The sequence below is a fragment of the Hydra viridissima genome, unplaced genomic scaffold (assembly GCF_058129835.1).
Source record: "Hydra viridissima isolate aposymbiotic clone 2 unplaced genomic scaffold, HvirCarnegie_v1 scaffold_1, whole genome shotgun sequence".
In the NCBI taxonomy this organism is placed as follows: Eukaryota; Metazoa; Cnidaria; class Hydrozoa; order Anthoathecata; family Hydridae; genus Hydra; species Hydra viridissima.
In genome coordinates, this window is record NW_028324300.1 from 28,179,182 (window position 1) to 28,192,610 (window position 13,429).

General features: G+C 30.9%; 1 protein-coding gene and 1 long non-coding RNA gene across 2 annotated transcripts; both read left to right on the plus strand.

Moving 5' to 3' along the window:
- The first annotated feature begins 1,016 nt into the window (after positions 1-1,016).
- Positions 1,017-4,845, plus strand: LOC149894300 (uncharacterized). The gene is made up of 9 exons (XR_016452359.1): positions 1,017-1,358; positions 1,772-1,888; positions 1,948-2,186; positions 2,407-2,653; positions 2,742-2,949; positions 3,172-3,619; positions 3,913-4,125; positions 4,242-4,455; positions 4,574-4,845. It is a non-coding gene; the product is annotated as an uncharacterized LOC149894300 (long non-coding RNA).
- A 4,993-nt stretch (positions 4,846-9,838) lies between these two features.
- LOC145192676 (chitin deacetylase 8-like) lies at positions 9,839-13,117 on the plus strand. The gene is made up of 6 exons (XM_090077819.1): positions 9,839-10,040; positions 10,763-10,905; positions 11,134-11,187; positions 12,311-12,557; positions 12,646-12,876; positions 12,996-13,117. The coding sequence occupies exons 1-6, from the start codon at positions 9,839-9,841 to the stop codon at positions 13,115-13,117; spliced, it is 999 nt and encodes a 332-aa protein (XP_089933945.1).
- The last annotated feature ends 312 nt before the right edge of the window (positions 13,118-13,429 follow it).

The following is a 13,429-nucleotide window of genomic DNA, read 5'->3' on the forward strand; positions in this document are numbered from 1 at the left end:
TTTTAATGCGACTTGGTGCCCTTGATGATCTTATATTCACTCTATCGATAAAGTTCTGTTGTAATGTTGTGTAAAAAAGTTAGAGCAGTTAACAAGCATTTTTGTTCCATGTATTTTTGTGCATAACTTTTTTTTTTCTCTTTGTAACGATGAGTCAACAAACCATTGCGGTTGATGTAATCTTCATTTTCTTACATCCCTCGATGTCTAATTTCACGATGAGGGTGAAGTGGTCTCATTTGAATAAAACTATATTTAATTGCTCTGTGATGATGTAAATACATTTTTAAATAGTAAATAAACTCGAGCCTTGAAAGACATTAATGATTGCCTGTGCATTTTTCTTTGATAAAACGAAATTTGCGATGATTCAAGACAAACATTTTTTTTCCTACACTTTCTAGATATTGGCTTATAAACCGACGAGTAATTTAAGAGAAAAAAAACTTATCTTTAATATTTTTGATTGCTATATGGGAATATATTAGTAATTCAAGTAAACATTGAATCTGTGTTTCGATAAAAAAAAAAAAATCTGTTTTTTTGCGGCATTTTTACGGCGAAGTCTTAACTTTGGAGTGTTATTGGCAAACATTTAAGTGATAATTACTGCAGCCATGGAAAATGGAGACAATCTTGAAGTAGGGGAAGCAACAATTGCTCTATCTTAAAAATAAAAGAACTGTAAAGTTCCTTTTCTAAAGGTAGCCTTGCAAAAAGTTTCTTAAGGAAGTATGTCATACCAGAGCAAACGATTAGATGGCAACAAATTGTAGAAAGTCTGAAAAAAACTGGTCCTGAAAATGTATTAACTGAATTTGAAGAAGTGTCGTGAAACACGTCTTCAAGATTCAATTAGTGTGTGTGTAGGAGTTAATGAATGTAGGTGCTACATTCATTAACTCCTACACACACACTAATGCATGAAAAGTCTTAATGTATTTAATGTATTAAAATGACGTGGTTGTAAAACTGTATAAAAAGGGAATGGAGTTTTTAAATTTTATGATTCGCATTCAGATGGAAAAAATAAGTTCATAAAGAAAACAGTGACTCATAAGTGTCTCAGGGAAGGTTGAAACAGTTCCCCACAGAAGAGCAATTAGTGATTTTCTATTCACACAAACTGAATCTGAATGGCGAAACCATCGCTCTTTCAAAGATTATGTTCAGAGAAATGATGGGGATATTGAAAGATGCTGAACGTCCAGTTTTCATATTCTTAGACAATCATCCAAGTGACTTCTACGTTCATTTCATTTAACTTGAAAAGATGGAAAAAAAACGAAAACAAAATCAAAGTGATTTGAACCTGTTGCTAAAAAGAACGTGGAAGACCAGCTGATATTGAATATTATGTACGTAATGTTTTTAGTGAAATTTTGACAATTTTAAGAAACTAAATTAGAATATCTTTCATTCAAATGCAAAAAAGCAGTTTAAGCGTCTTTAAACGTCTTTCACCGCATTTTTTCTTGTAACAAATTTATATAGGAATTTTTTAAAATAACGAAAAAAAAACTTCATTTTACCGCAAAAATCGATTTGTTAGTTCACTTCGATTTTAAGTAAGATCGTAAGGATGCAATTAAAACGGTGTAGTAATGTGATGATATTTTCTTTCCCGCAAATTTTAATACATTCTTCATTCGAAAAGAGTATACGGCTCAAAAGTTATATATGCTTGATGTTTTTAAGGACGGAAATGTCGCAAAATACAAATCTTATACTGTATATTTAATTTGTATATTTATCTAATTTATATATTAAGGTAACATGAAAAGCTTGAAGAGGAAGTGCTACGGCAAAAACGAGCAAAATAGAAGAAAAGACAAGCATCTTTTTGTTCCGACTCCCTTTTTTTGGAGTGGCATTGGGTGTTCTATCTGTAGCGATGATGTTTATGAATCAAGTTTATATTGAACAAAAAAAGTTGAAAAAAAATAGCAACGCAGTCAGAAAAAATGCTGGGACAAAGTTCTTCACCAAAAAACTCAAATAAAAAACATTGAACTTTGGTGACAGAAACTGTCTCACTGACATCAGGTATAACAAATCATGTAATGACTACGGCACAATTTTTTTGTTAACTCAAATGGAAATCGAATGAACCGTTTTGAAGACGGCAGAAGCGACAACAACTGATACAAAGGAACCACAAACAAGAAGCACTAAAATACGAAAAGGTAACGTTTACTATAAATGCTTTAATGTTCGTTCGCATTATTAAAATATTACAAATTTCCTTATTCGATTTTCCACAAAGAACTTAAATCTATTTACTTGTTTTCCAAAATCATTTAACAGCAAAATCAGTAATATCCATCTTCAATGGAAAATCGTTTTTTTAAAAACGTTTAATCTAATTTATCTAATTTGTATATTTATCCAATTTTTATATTAAAGGCAACATATGAACAGCTTGAAGAGGAAGTGCTACGGCAGAAACGAGTTCTTTAGGTGGATGGAATTCAAATCTCTGGATGGCAGTCACCTTTTCTTGAGTACAATGAGTCTATTTACAAACTATTGGTTGACAATGAAATCAGTTATGATAGCTCGCTAGTTATGTTTCCTGGCACAAGATGGTGGCCATTTTCAATGGATTTAACACCAGCTAATCAATCATGCTGCATGAATAACTGCCCACAATGCAAGTGAGTTAATGGTGGTTTAAGTAGTTAATTTAACGTGATTCTTTTTTAAAACCCACTTTAAACTTAAACAAAACTTTAATTTAGTTTCGCATCCAGGCCTATGGATAATGCCAATCTCAGATTGGTTGAGTGAAGGGAACGGTGATATGTGCACGACTTTTGATCAATGTCTCAAAAAGACAATTTCAGCACTGTGTTTGAGTTGCAGTAGAGCCACTTTTAGATGTCATATTTTTGATTTTAATCAGCATCATTTTAGGCAAATTTGCGATTCTATAATAAAGGATTAAAGGTTAGTTTTTGCATACCATAAATTGTAATATTTATCAACATTGTAACCATTTCCAGTATTTTATGTAAATCTAAAATCTAAGCATTGAGAAAATTGAAAAGATAGCAAAATAGTTATCCATCCTGTAAATATTCTTATTTTCTAAAATGGTAAACACGCTCTATTTGCTTTGAAGCAAGGGATTTCTTAGAAGATTTAGCATTTCTTTATTTACTTCTTAAGCTTTTCTTTTCAATCAACTGAAGAACTTTGTTCATAATTGGCTGACTGCTGACTGTATCCACCAGGGCAAATGGAAAAAAAGACAAATATCTTTTTGTTCCGACTCGCTTTTGGAGTGGCATTGGGTTTCCTATCTGTAGCGATGAGCCCAATACTTGTAAATCAAGTTTATCTTAAACAAAGAGTTGAAAAATATAGCGGCAATGTCAGAAATAATGTCGGGAATCTTTTCTTCACCAAATAAAATAAAACTCAAATAAAAAAGGCGGAACTTCTGTTACAGAAACTGTCCTAGAAATTGACAACAGATAAAATAACTCAAGTAATTACGGCAGAATTGTCTTGTTAACTCGAAAGGAGAACGAAGAAACCGTCTAGACGAGACTGCAGAAGCGATAACAACTGAAACGAAGGAGCCACAAAACAGGAAGCACTGAAAGACCAAAAGGTAACGTTTTGTATAAATGCTTAAATGTTCGTTCACATTAAAAAACAGTTGCAAATTTTCTTATACGATTTTGTACCCAACATCAAAAGAATATGAAACTATTTTAAATAAATCTAATGACATAAAATCAAGCTATGAAAAAAAGGAGTTATTTGCATACTTTATAAGTATGTAAATGTTTGATATAAAACAATTTATGGAACAGGTTAGACGAAAGTGTTAGGAAATACCGCAAAATTTAAATCTTATACCACATATTTAATTTGTATATTTAATTAAATTATATATTTTAGGCAACATGAATAGCTTGAAGAGGAAATGCTTCGGCAGAAGCGAATTCTTCAAGTGGCTGGAATTCAAATCTCTGTGTGGCAATCATTTTTTCTTGAGAGTAATGAGTCTATAAACGATTGGTTGACAAGGAAATCAGTTATGATAGCTCGCTAGTTACGCTTTCTGGTACAAAATGGTGGCCATTTTCAACGGATGTCATACAAGCTAATGTTGTAAGAATAGCTGCCCATAATGCAAGTTAACTGTTGGTGGTTTAAGTAATCAATTCAACATGATTCTTTTTAAAACCCGCTTTAAACTTCAAATTTTAATTTGGTTTCCTATTCAGGTCTATGGATAATGCCAATCTTACCTTGGTTGAGTGAAGGGAACAGTGATATCTGGACAACATTTGATCAATATCTGAAAAAGACAAACTCAGCACAAGACGTATACAAAACTATTACGGAAAATTTCGAAAACCTTTACAACGATAACAAGCAACCGTTTCCCATCTTTAGCCAGCTGGTTCGGTCAGCTAAATGAAAAACATAGGACAGAAGGTATATGTAAACACGTTGAGAAGCATTAGGACTTTCAATCATTTTCCTAATTTGTCCAATTTTTTATCTTACAATTACTCATCGCTGTGTTGGAAATACTGCAATTTCTCTTTTGTAGGCCTTACAAAGTTTATCAACGAAGCGCGAAAACTTCAAGATGTTGTTTTTCTCACCATATCGCAACTGATCGAATGGACAAAAAATCCCATTCCATTACACAAAAGTCCATGGCAATGTTAAAAATGCAATAGTTTTGTTCCAGTATGTGTTTCAATTCTTAACACATAAACTCTTAACTTGAACGAAGTAATTACTGCTCTGTAATCAAGTTTTCCCTATTGGGCTTCAAAGCAAAGATACAAAACCTCCGTTTAATAGATTTTAAATCCAAAATATAATTAGGGGTATTTCATTGAATTCTGTTACACTAAAAGGTTGTTGATGACTGCATTTGCATAATATATCGTATAATATGTCATCTTTATGGCATCATCATCTCCCAAGGCAGACTCTAGATTAGGTTGAAGAAATTTTATTCTCTCCTCGCTCATCTCAGTAGGTTCTTAATTCTTTAACTCTTGGTCAAAAAGTTTTGACTCTATATTCGAACTTCTAGTTTGTCAAATCCTTTTATTTTAAACATTAATTGGATACACAGAGTTTTATAGATAACAAATCATAACTTAAAAAATGATAAAGTCAATAAACCTAAATATTAAACAAACTTGAAGATTACTTGCAATTTATTATACATTTTTTAGGCTTGTAATAAATATTATAAAAATACAATCTAACGCATCATAGTTTAAAACTTTATAATCACCTTTTTTTTTCATAATTACCTTTTTTGTAAATGCTTGCCATACAATAAGTTATGAAATTGGCATTCAAGGTAATCTACTAAAATTCTCTCATAAATATAATTGCAGGCATCAATCTTAAAAGTTAGCGAATGCGAACATATTTAACATTAAGAATCTATTTAACATAAGCAAAAACCGCTTAGTATAGTGTATTTTAACAATGTCATTGAAATTCATGAAACTCATAGGGGATATGTCATTTACAGCTAAGAAGTTTATGCTTCAACAAGAAATGTTTTGTAAAAAACCAACACTTAAAAAGTTTAAATTGAGGATTTTAATTTAGAGACCAAAAAAAAAAAAAAAAAAAGAAAAAACAGAAATAATCACCGTTTCGGACACTTGTAAGAATTAACTGTGTATGTAAACCATTTGTGGTGTTTCATTTATAGCTAACTTTAGGCTTTATTTGCAGTCTTTCGTTTGATATTTATATATCAAAGCTACAATAGATTTGGTATGCGACTTTCATCCCAAATGAATGATTGCAAATTATAGTCTAAAGCTAACTATTATTTAATGAATGATTTAATTTAAAGTATGATGATAAAGATAACTATTATTGAAAATAGCAGTAACGTTACACTTTTAATCCTTTACGTAGCATTATAAAGAGTTGTATGATTTTCAAGCTAGCAATACATCCTAACATAGGCTAAACGTTAGCAAAGAAAAAAAAGATTTTTTAAATGAAATTAGAACCGTAAAATAACCAGAGGAACAATTTACCTTAAAGAGAGAAAGCGAACATCTACAGACCGACAAACACAGCGCGTAAGAGATTTGACGCACGTGTGGCACGAGTTTTTTCACACGGGGCGTGTAATAACGGTCGAAACAAAAGTTTTCAAAGTTTTATCACGTGACATGACCATTTATTGTTTTACGCCACTATAAACGAATAAGGCGGTGGTTCCCAGCCTCCATTACCCAAATCCTAAACCCGAAACTGTGCCCAGAACTCCCTACGACTACACCACTGCCATTAGTTTGTTGTGGTTTTCCATATGCTTTTGTATAACATGATTTTATGTATTTTTTACAAAATGCTTAACTTATACTTAGAAATCTTTCCTTTATGGAAAGCTTATCTCCTCCTATTATTTCTTTTTAAGGACTGTAAATTTGTTTAATTTGCTTATTTGGTGGAAACGATGTACAGTCGATCATACAATACTATAGGTGAGCTAGTTTTTAAATAGTAAGTGTAGTACATCAATATGCATAAATTTGCTTGTAATTATGTGATGAATGGTTTAAATATTTTATTTAAAATTTGTCAGATGCCTTCTAAAAGACGAAATGGATTGCAGTAAAATTTGATATTGAGAAGTATCAATCGTTAGTTTGTTCAAGCACCGAATGGAAATGATGATCGAGTTTTAATCCTTCGCAAATCTTAAGCTTTTATTTGTCTGTTTTAATAAACTTTAATTGAAATACAAAGTATTTACTGGCTTACAACGTTTCGCTAAATCCACAAGATTGTTAGAGTGTTTGACCCAGTCTAAATACTATGTTAAACTATTTGAAAATAATCCTGTCAAATTTATATTTTCAGGTAAGTTTGAAATGTTGCGTTCGCTTAGTTTGTCATTAAGAAAAATAAAAATAGACGAGAAAAACAAAACGTACCTATTAAATGATCAACGGCTAAACACTGGATAAATGCCATACGAAAAATGGCTGCCTTGCATGGGCCGTGCATTAAACGGTAAGCAAGACCAAGCTTGGTCCATGCAAGTTTGTCGATGGTGGACCTTGCATGGCCCAAGCACGGAGAGTTTGCTGGAAAGGTAAATGTTAGCAAACCCTGACTAACAATTTCAATGAATGAATATGTGACTTTCAGCATCAAAACTTTTATCGGCTTTTTTAACATTTGGTTTGGATAAAGAATATCTAAGATAATGCTCCATATCTCGTTTATTTCTGTGCATATTTCCTATTGATAATAGTGGATAAAAGCTTCGCATGTGTAACCTTGGTGCACATCGCTTTCTGGGAGAACGAAAAAAATATATGATTAAGAAACCATTTTCTAAAAGGGTTCTTGGATCATGCTTTTACGCGTGCGATCGAAAAGAAAACGAATGTTTGAGTTGCCTTTCTTTGGTAAAAGCGGTACGTCCAAGAAGCCGATCTTTTTTTTTAGACATACTCAAATGAATATTACGTAGATAAAAAAATATTAAATGAATATTACTTAGATAAAAAAAAAAACTCTATTCCTGGTTTTTAGATTAATCTCACAAAAGAAAATTAATGTAAATAAAAAAAAAAAGTAACAGCAAAATTTCAAAATCTTAGCGGTTCAAAGATATTACGAAGTAAAAGAAATTATAAAAACTTTTATTTAAAATACTTTAAAATACTTTAATACTTTGTTAAAATTTTGAGTATAAAAAAATCAAGATACGTGGCGTAGCTTGAATCTTCTTACAGACTCCAGTTTGGAAACCACTGCTACAGTTCTATTCTATCAATTTAACACAATAAACAAATGAAACACTAAAAATACCCTATTCCGATAGATTATGATCATTTGGTATGACAAACAGAGTCTTTTCTCTCAATATCGTTTATCCAATAATTTGTCTGCAGAAAAATGTTAATTGCCAGATGTTAAAGTTTACTGAAAATTAAAAGAATATCCAAACACATTTGACAAGAGGATCTAAAAAACAGAGCAAACACTCAGCTTGACATTGTAATCATTTTGTTGTTGTTTTTTTAATGCGATCCGATTCTAAAATTCTTTACGCTCTGTGTATTAATTGTAGTTGTCATTCTTTCCGCATCAAAAGGTAAAAAGTTTTCAATCGAAACCAAAACTCTGCACTCTTTGAGTACCATGATGACCGAAAAAGAATTCTTCGATGATTACGGACTGACAATACTTGAATATCTTCTAAAACCTTGAATATGAAATGATGTCCTGAAACAAAAAATATGTTGAAACATTTAGTCCTAGCATGAGAAATTGCAAAAAATCGAGAGCATGATGGGAAAAAAAATATCAAAAGTAGACCACACACTTTTAACCACACAAAGTTTGTCCTGTTTTTATGTTGGAGATATACTTCAAAATTGTAATTTAAATTTTTAGCTTATATTTCGAAAAAAAGTATTTTTAGAAGAAGAAGAAAAACGGACAATAGTTCTGCTTTGCAAAATAACAAAACTTGCATCTAAAGTGTGATGTATTTTAAACTTGTATTTAAAAGTTAAGCTGTTTGATTAGAAATACGTAAGTATATACTTGAAACGTTTTCTTACAGCATGCACCCGACCTGGCACTATATTATGGCAATAGTGATACGGTATGGCATATGGTGAAAAATCCTTACTTTTATTGAAACATAAGCAAATTGAAAATACGAACTTGAAATTTTTAAATTAAGGATACCTTGATATTGTAATAATTGAACCGCGAATATTAATTAAAAAAAGCATGTGCTAATTTACAACCACGGATTTTTTATTCGATGTAATCTTGATTTAGAAATGTAAATAGCCAGTTGATAACCGCTAAATTTTTAAGTTCGAAATCTTCTAGTTGTATATTGTAAATTGCCAGTTTGTGCTCAGATTAATATCCTGAAACCAATCAGTTATAATGTCACCGAAATGAGCATCAACTGCTGTCTAAATTAATTTTAACTATCCTACAGTATTTTTAATGCGACTTGGTGCCCTTGATGATCTTATATTCACTCTATTGATAAAGCTCTGTTGTAATGTTGTGTAAAAACGTTAGAGCAGTTAACAAGCTTTTTTTGCTTCACGTTTTTTTGTGCATAACATTTTTTTTTCTCTTTGTAACGATGAATTAACAAACCATTGCGGTTGATGTAATCTTCATTTCCTTACCTCCCTCGATGTCTAATTTCACGATGAGGGTGAAGTGGCCTCATTTGAATATAACTACATTTAATTGCTCTGTGACGATCTAAATACATATTTAAAGGGTAAAAACTCGAGCCTTGAAAGAGATTTATGATTGCATTTCCTGTGCATGTGTTGCTGTAGAACCATAAAATAATTTGGATCAGCGTCATTTAAGGTGCAAACTTGCAAATCTACAATAAAAGATTTAAGGTTAGTTTTTGTGTACCATAAAGTTTAATAATTATTAACTTTGTAACCAATTCCAGTGTTTTATGTAATGCTAAAATCTAAGTATTGAGAAAATTGAAAAGATACCAAAATAGTTATCCATGCTGTTAATAATCTTATTTTCTCAATGGTAGACAAGCTCTATTTGCTTTGAAGCAAGGAATTTCTTAGAAGAAGCTTGTAACAACTTTATTGTTTTTTAGGTTTAACATTTCTTTATTTTCTTCTTTAACTTTTCTGTTCAATCAACTGACTGTTGACTTCATCTATCAAAGCAAATGGAAAAAAAGACAAAAGTCTTTTTGTTCCGACTCGCATTTGGAGTTGCACTGGGTTTTCTCTTTGCAGCGATAAGTGCAATATTTATTAATCAGGTTTATCTTGAAAATAAGCTTGAAAAAATGTCAGAAATCTCGGGAAAGTTTTCTTCACAAAAGAAAAAAGAAGAAATTTTGGCTACAGAAACTGTTGCAGAAATTGTGACAACAGATAAAATAACTCAAGTAACTCGAAAAGAAAACGAAGAAACCGTTTTTACGACGACAGAAGCCATCACAACTGATACAAAGGAACCACAAACAAGAAGCACTGAAAGACCAAAAGGTAGCGTTTACTATAAATGCTTTAATGTTCGTTCACATTAAAAAAAAAAAGGTTGCAAATTTTTACAAAATTTTGTACAAAGAACTTAAATCTATTAACTTGTTTTCCATAATCATTTTACTGTAAATTTCGTAATTTGCTCTCCTACATCCAGACTATAGGTACACCAACCTTAATTATTTGATTGCTCCATTTTTCCATTTAAGCGACATTGAATATGCTTTAAGGAGAAGCTTAGGAGCTTGGTACCCAATTATTATACCAAAAAAGATGTGAGATGTTTTGCTTTACAGTAAAAGTTGAATTTCGTAATACCTTTCTTCAAAACAAAATCAATTTTTTAAAAAAATTTAATGACATAAAATCTAGTTTTGAAAAAAAGAGATCATTTGTATACTTATAGAAAAACTTAAAAAAATATAAAAAATATAAAACAATTAAATATAAGATAATTTATATAAAATATAAAACAATTTATAGAAAACGTAGACAAAAGTATTGCTTTTAAATGCAGCATTTTGAAGCTTAATATATTTATCACTTTCGTCCACGCTACTCATCGTTAAACTTCAATCGACTAAACGATATGCCTGAAGTAGAAACTGTGCGAAGATTTTTTTATGGAGTCACCTTTTTGACCATTTTTACTTTTAAGTTACTTTTGGAATAAGAAGATTTTTAAAGAATATTTTACTTTTTGCTGCATTTTACTTTATTTTCAGCAAAAAAGTGCAAGACAAAAAGGTGCCTTCCTCCAAAATGCAGGTGCGCAAGCTCTGATATACCAGGAGACCTTGCAAGAAACAGTACTCCGCAGGTTATTGTATTAGCACTGAATGATCCGATCAACGAAAAAACTGTTCCGGTTTTCAATAGCATGTTAGATGGAATTAAAAGCGCGAATAATTGTCCAATCAAAGCAACGTTTTTTGTTTCAAACACTAATACTGATTATTCCGTCGTAGAAACTTTATATAAAAAAGGTTAATTTTTTTTATTGTTATTTTCTTTAAGTCAATCGCTTTTTCATACTTTTGTAAGCAATAGTTTTCTGCTATAATTTTAGTCAACAGTATTAATCTTTCAATTACAGGTCATGAGATTGCCGACAACTCTTATTCTTACAGAACGCCCAGTTCCTGGTGGAGTAAGGTATATGTTACGTACTGTGTTTATGTAGTGTGGATTCTCACCTGCTATTACTTATTCATATTTATCATTCTTTTTATATCTTCATTTTAATTAAACGCATTTAATTTTTTTTTTGTTTGTTTTATTTTTATTACTTATTTTTATAGATATTTTATTTATCTGTAATTCTGCGTTGTTTTTCTTCAGGAAATTTGAGTAATTATCTTTATTAACAAAACTATTTCAGATCTCATTTTTAGCTTCAAAAAAAATTTCGCTCAAATAAACTTATCTCTTATATTTTTGATTCCTCAATGGGAATATATTAATAATTCAAGTAGTAAATGACATTAAAGTCATGTAAACAATAAATGTGCCTTTTTCGATAAAAAAAAATCTGTTTTTTTGCGGCATTTTAACGGCAAAGTCTCAACTTTGGAGTTTTTTAGGCAAAAATTTAAGTGATTTATACTGCTGCCACGAAAAATCGAGACAATTTTGAAGTAGGGGAAGCAATAATTGCTCTGTCTTGAAAATAAAAGAAGTGTCAAGTTCCTTTTCTAATGGTAGCCTTGCAAAAGTTTTCCTAAGGAACTTTATCAGTTTATGCAGCCTCCAAAAAGTATGTCATACCAGAGCAAACGATTAGATGTCTTTTTAAGAAGCAACATTTGAATATTAAGAATATTTTGTATTTTATGTTTTTAGTGAAACTTTGACAATTTTGAAACTAAAGTGAAACTAAGTTAAAATTTCTTTTATTCTTATGAGCTAAAATGCAATAAAAGCAATTTAAACCTGCCTCTTATCGCATTTTTTGTTATAACAATTTTATATGCTCATTTTTTAAAACACCGCAAAAAAAATTTTTTTTTACCCCAAAAAAATGTATTTGTTAGTTCACTTCGTTTTTTAGTAAAATCGTAAGGATGCAATTAAAACGGAAAAAGTAAAGTGTATAATATTTTCTTTACCGCAAATTTTAGTGCATGTTTACATGGAAAAGAGCAAATGGCTCAAAACTTTTTATATGCTCAAAGTTTTTAAGGATGGAAATACCTCAAAAAACGAATCTTAAACCTTTTATCTAATTTGTATATTTATCTAGTTTGTATATTTATCTAGTTTGTATATTTTAGGCAACATATGAACAGCTTGAAGAGGAAGTGCTACGGCAGAAACGAATTCTTCAAGTAGCTGGAATTCAAATCTCTGGATGGCAGTCACCTTTTCTTGAGTACAATGAAGCTATTTATAAACTTTTAGTCGACAATGAAATCAGTTATGATAGCTCGCTAGTAACGCTTCCTGGCACAAGATGGTGGCCATTTTCAATGGATTTTACACCAGCTAATCAATCATGCTACATGAACAACTGCCCACAATGCAAGTAAATTAATGGTGGTTTAAATAATTAATTCAGCGTGATTCTTTTTTAAAAGTCACTTTAAATTTAAATACAACTTTACTTTAGTTTCGTATCCAGGCCTATGGATAATGCCAATCTCACCTTGGTTAAGTGAAGGGAACGGTGATATGTGCACGACTTTTGATCAATGTCTCAAAAAGACAAACTCAGCACAAGACGTATATAAAACGATTATGGAGAATTTCGAAAAGCATTACAACGATAACAAGCAACCGTTTCCAATTTTTAGTCAGTCCAGCTGGTTCGGTCAGCCAAATGAAAAATATAGGATAGAAGGTATATATAAACACATAGAGAAGCATTTGAACTTTTAATCCTTTTTTCTAGTTTATCCAATTTTTTATCTTACAATTACTCATCGCCGTGTTGGAAATACTGTAATTTATCTTTTATAGGCCTTTTAAAGTTTATCAACGAAGCGCGAAAACTTCAAGATGTTGTTTTTCTCACCATATCGCAACTGATCGAATGGGCAAAAAATCCCATTCCATTACACAAAAATCCATGGCAATGTTAAAAATGCAATAGTTTTGTTCCAGTATGTGTTTCAATTCTTAACACATAAACTCTTAACTTGAACGAAGTCATTATTGCTATGTTAATCAAGTTTACCATTTCCATTTATTTGACTTCAAAACAACGGTTTAAAATCTCTGTTTATTAGATCTTAAATCCAGGCTTTTGAATTTGTTTTTTAAATTGTTTTGAATTAAACTCTCGTTTTTTAAATTGCCTTTTTTTTCTTTTTTAAATAGGGAACCTGCGAGAACCTAAAAAATTTTGATATGTGGCCAAAATAAAGTTCGGGATATTTCATTTAATGGGTTTA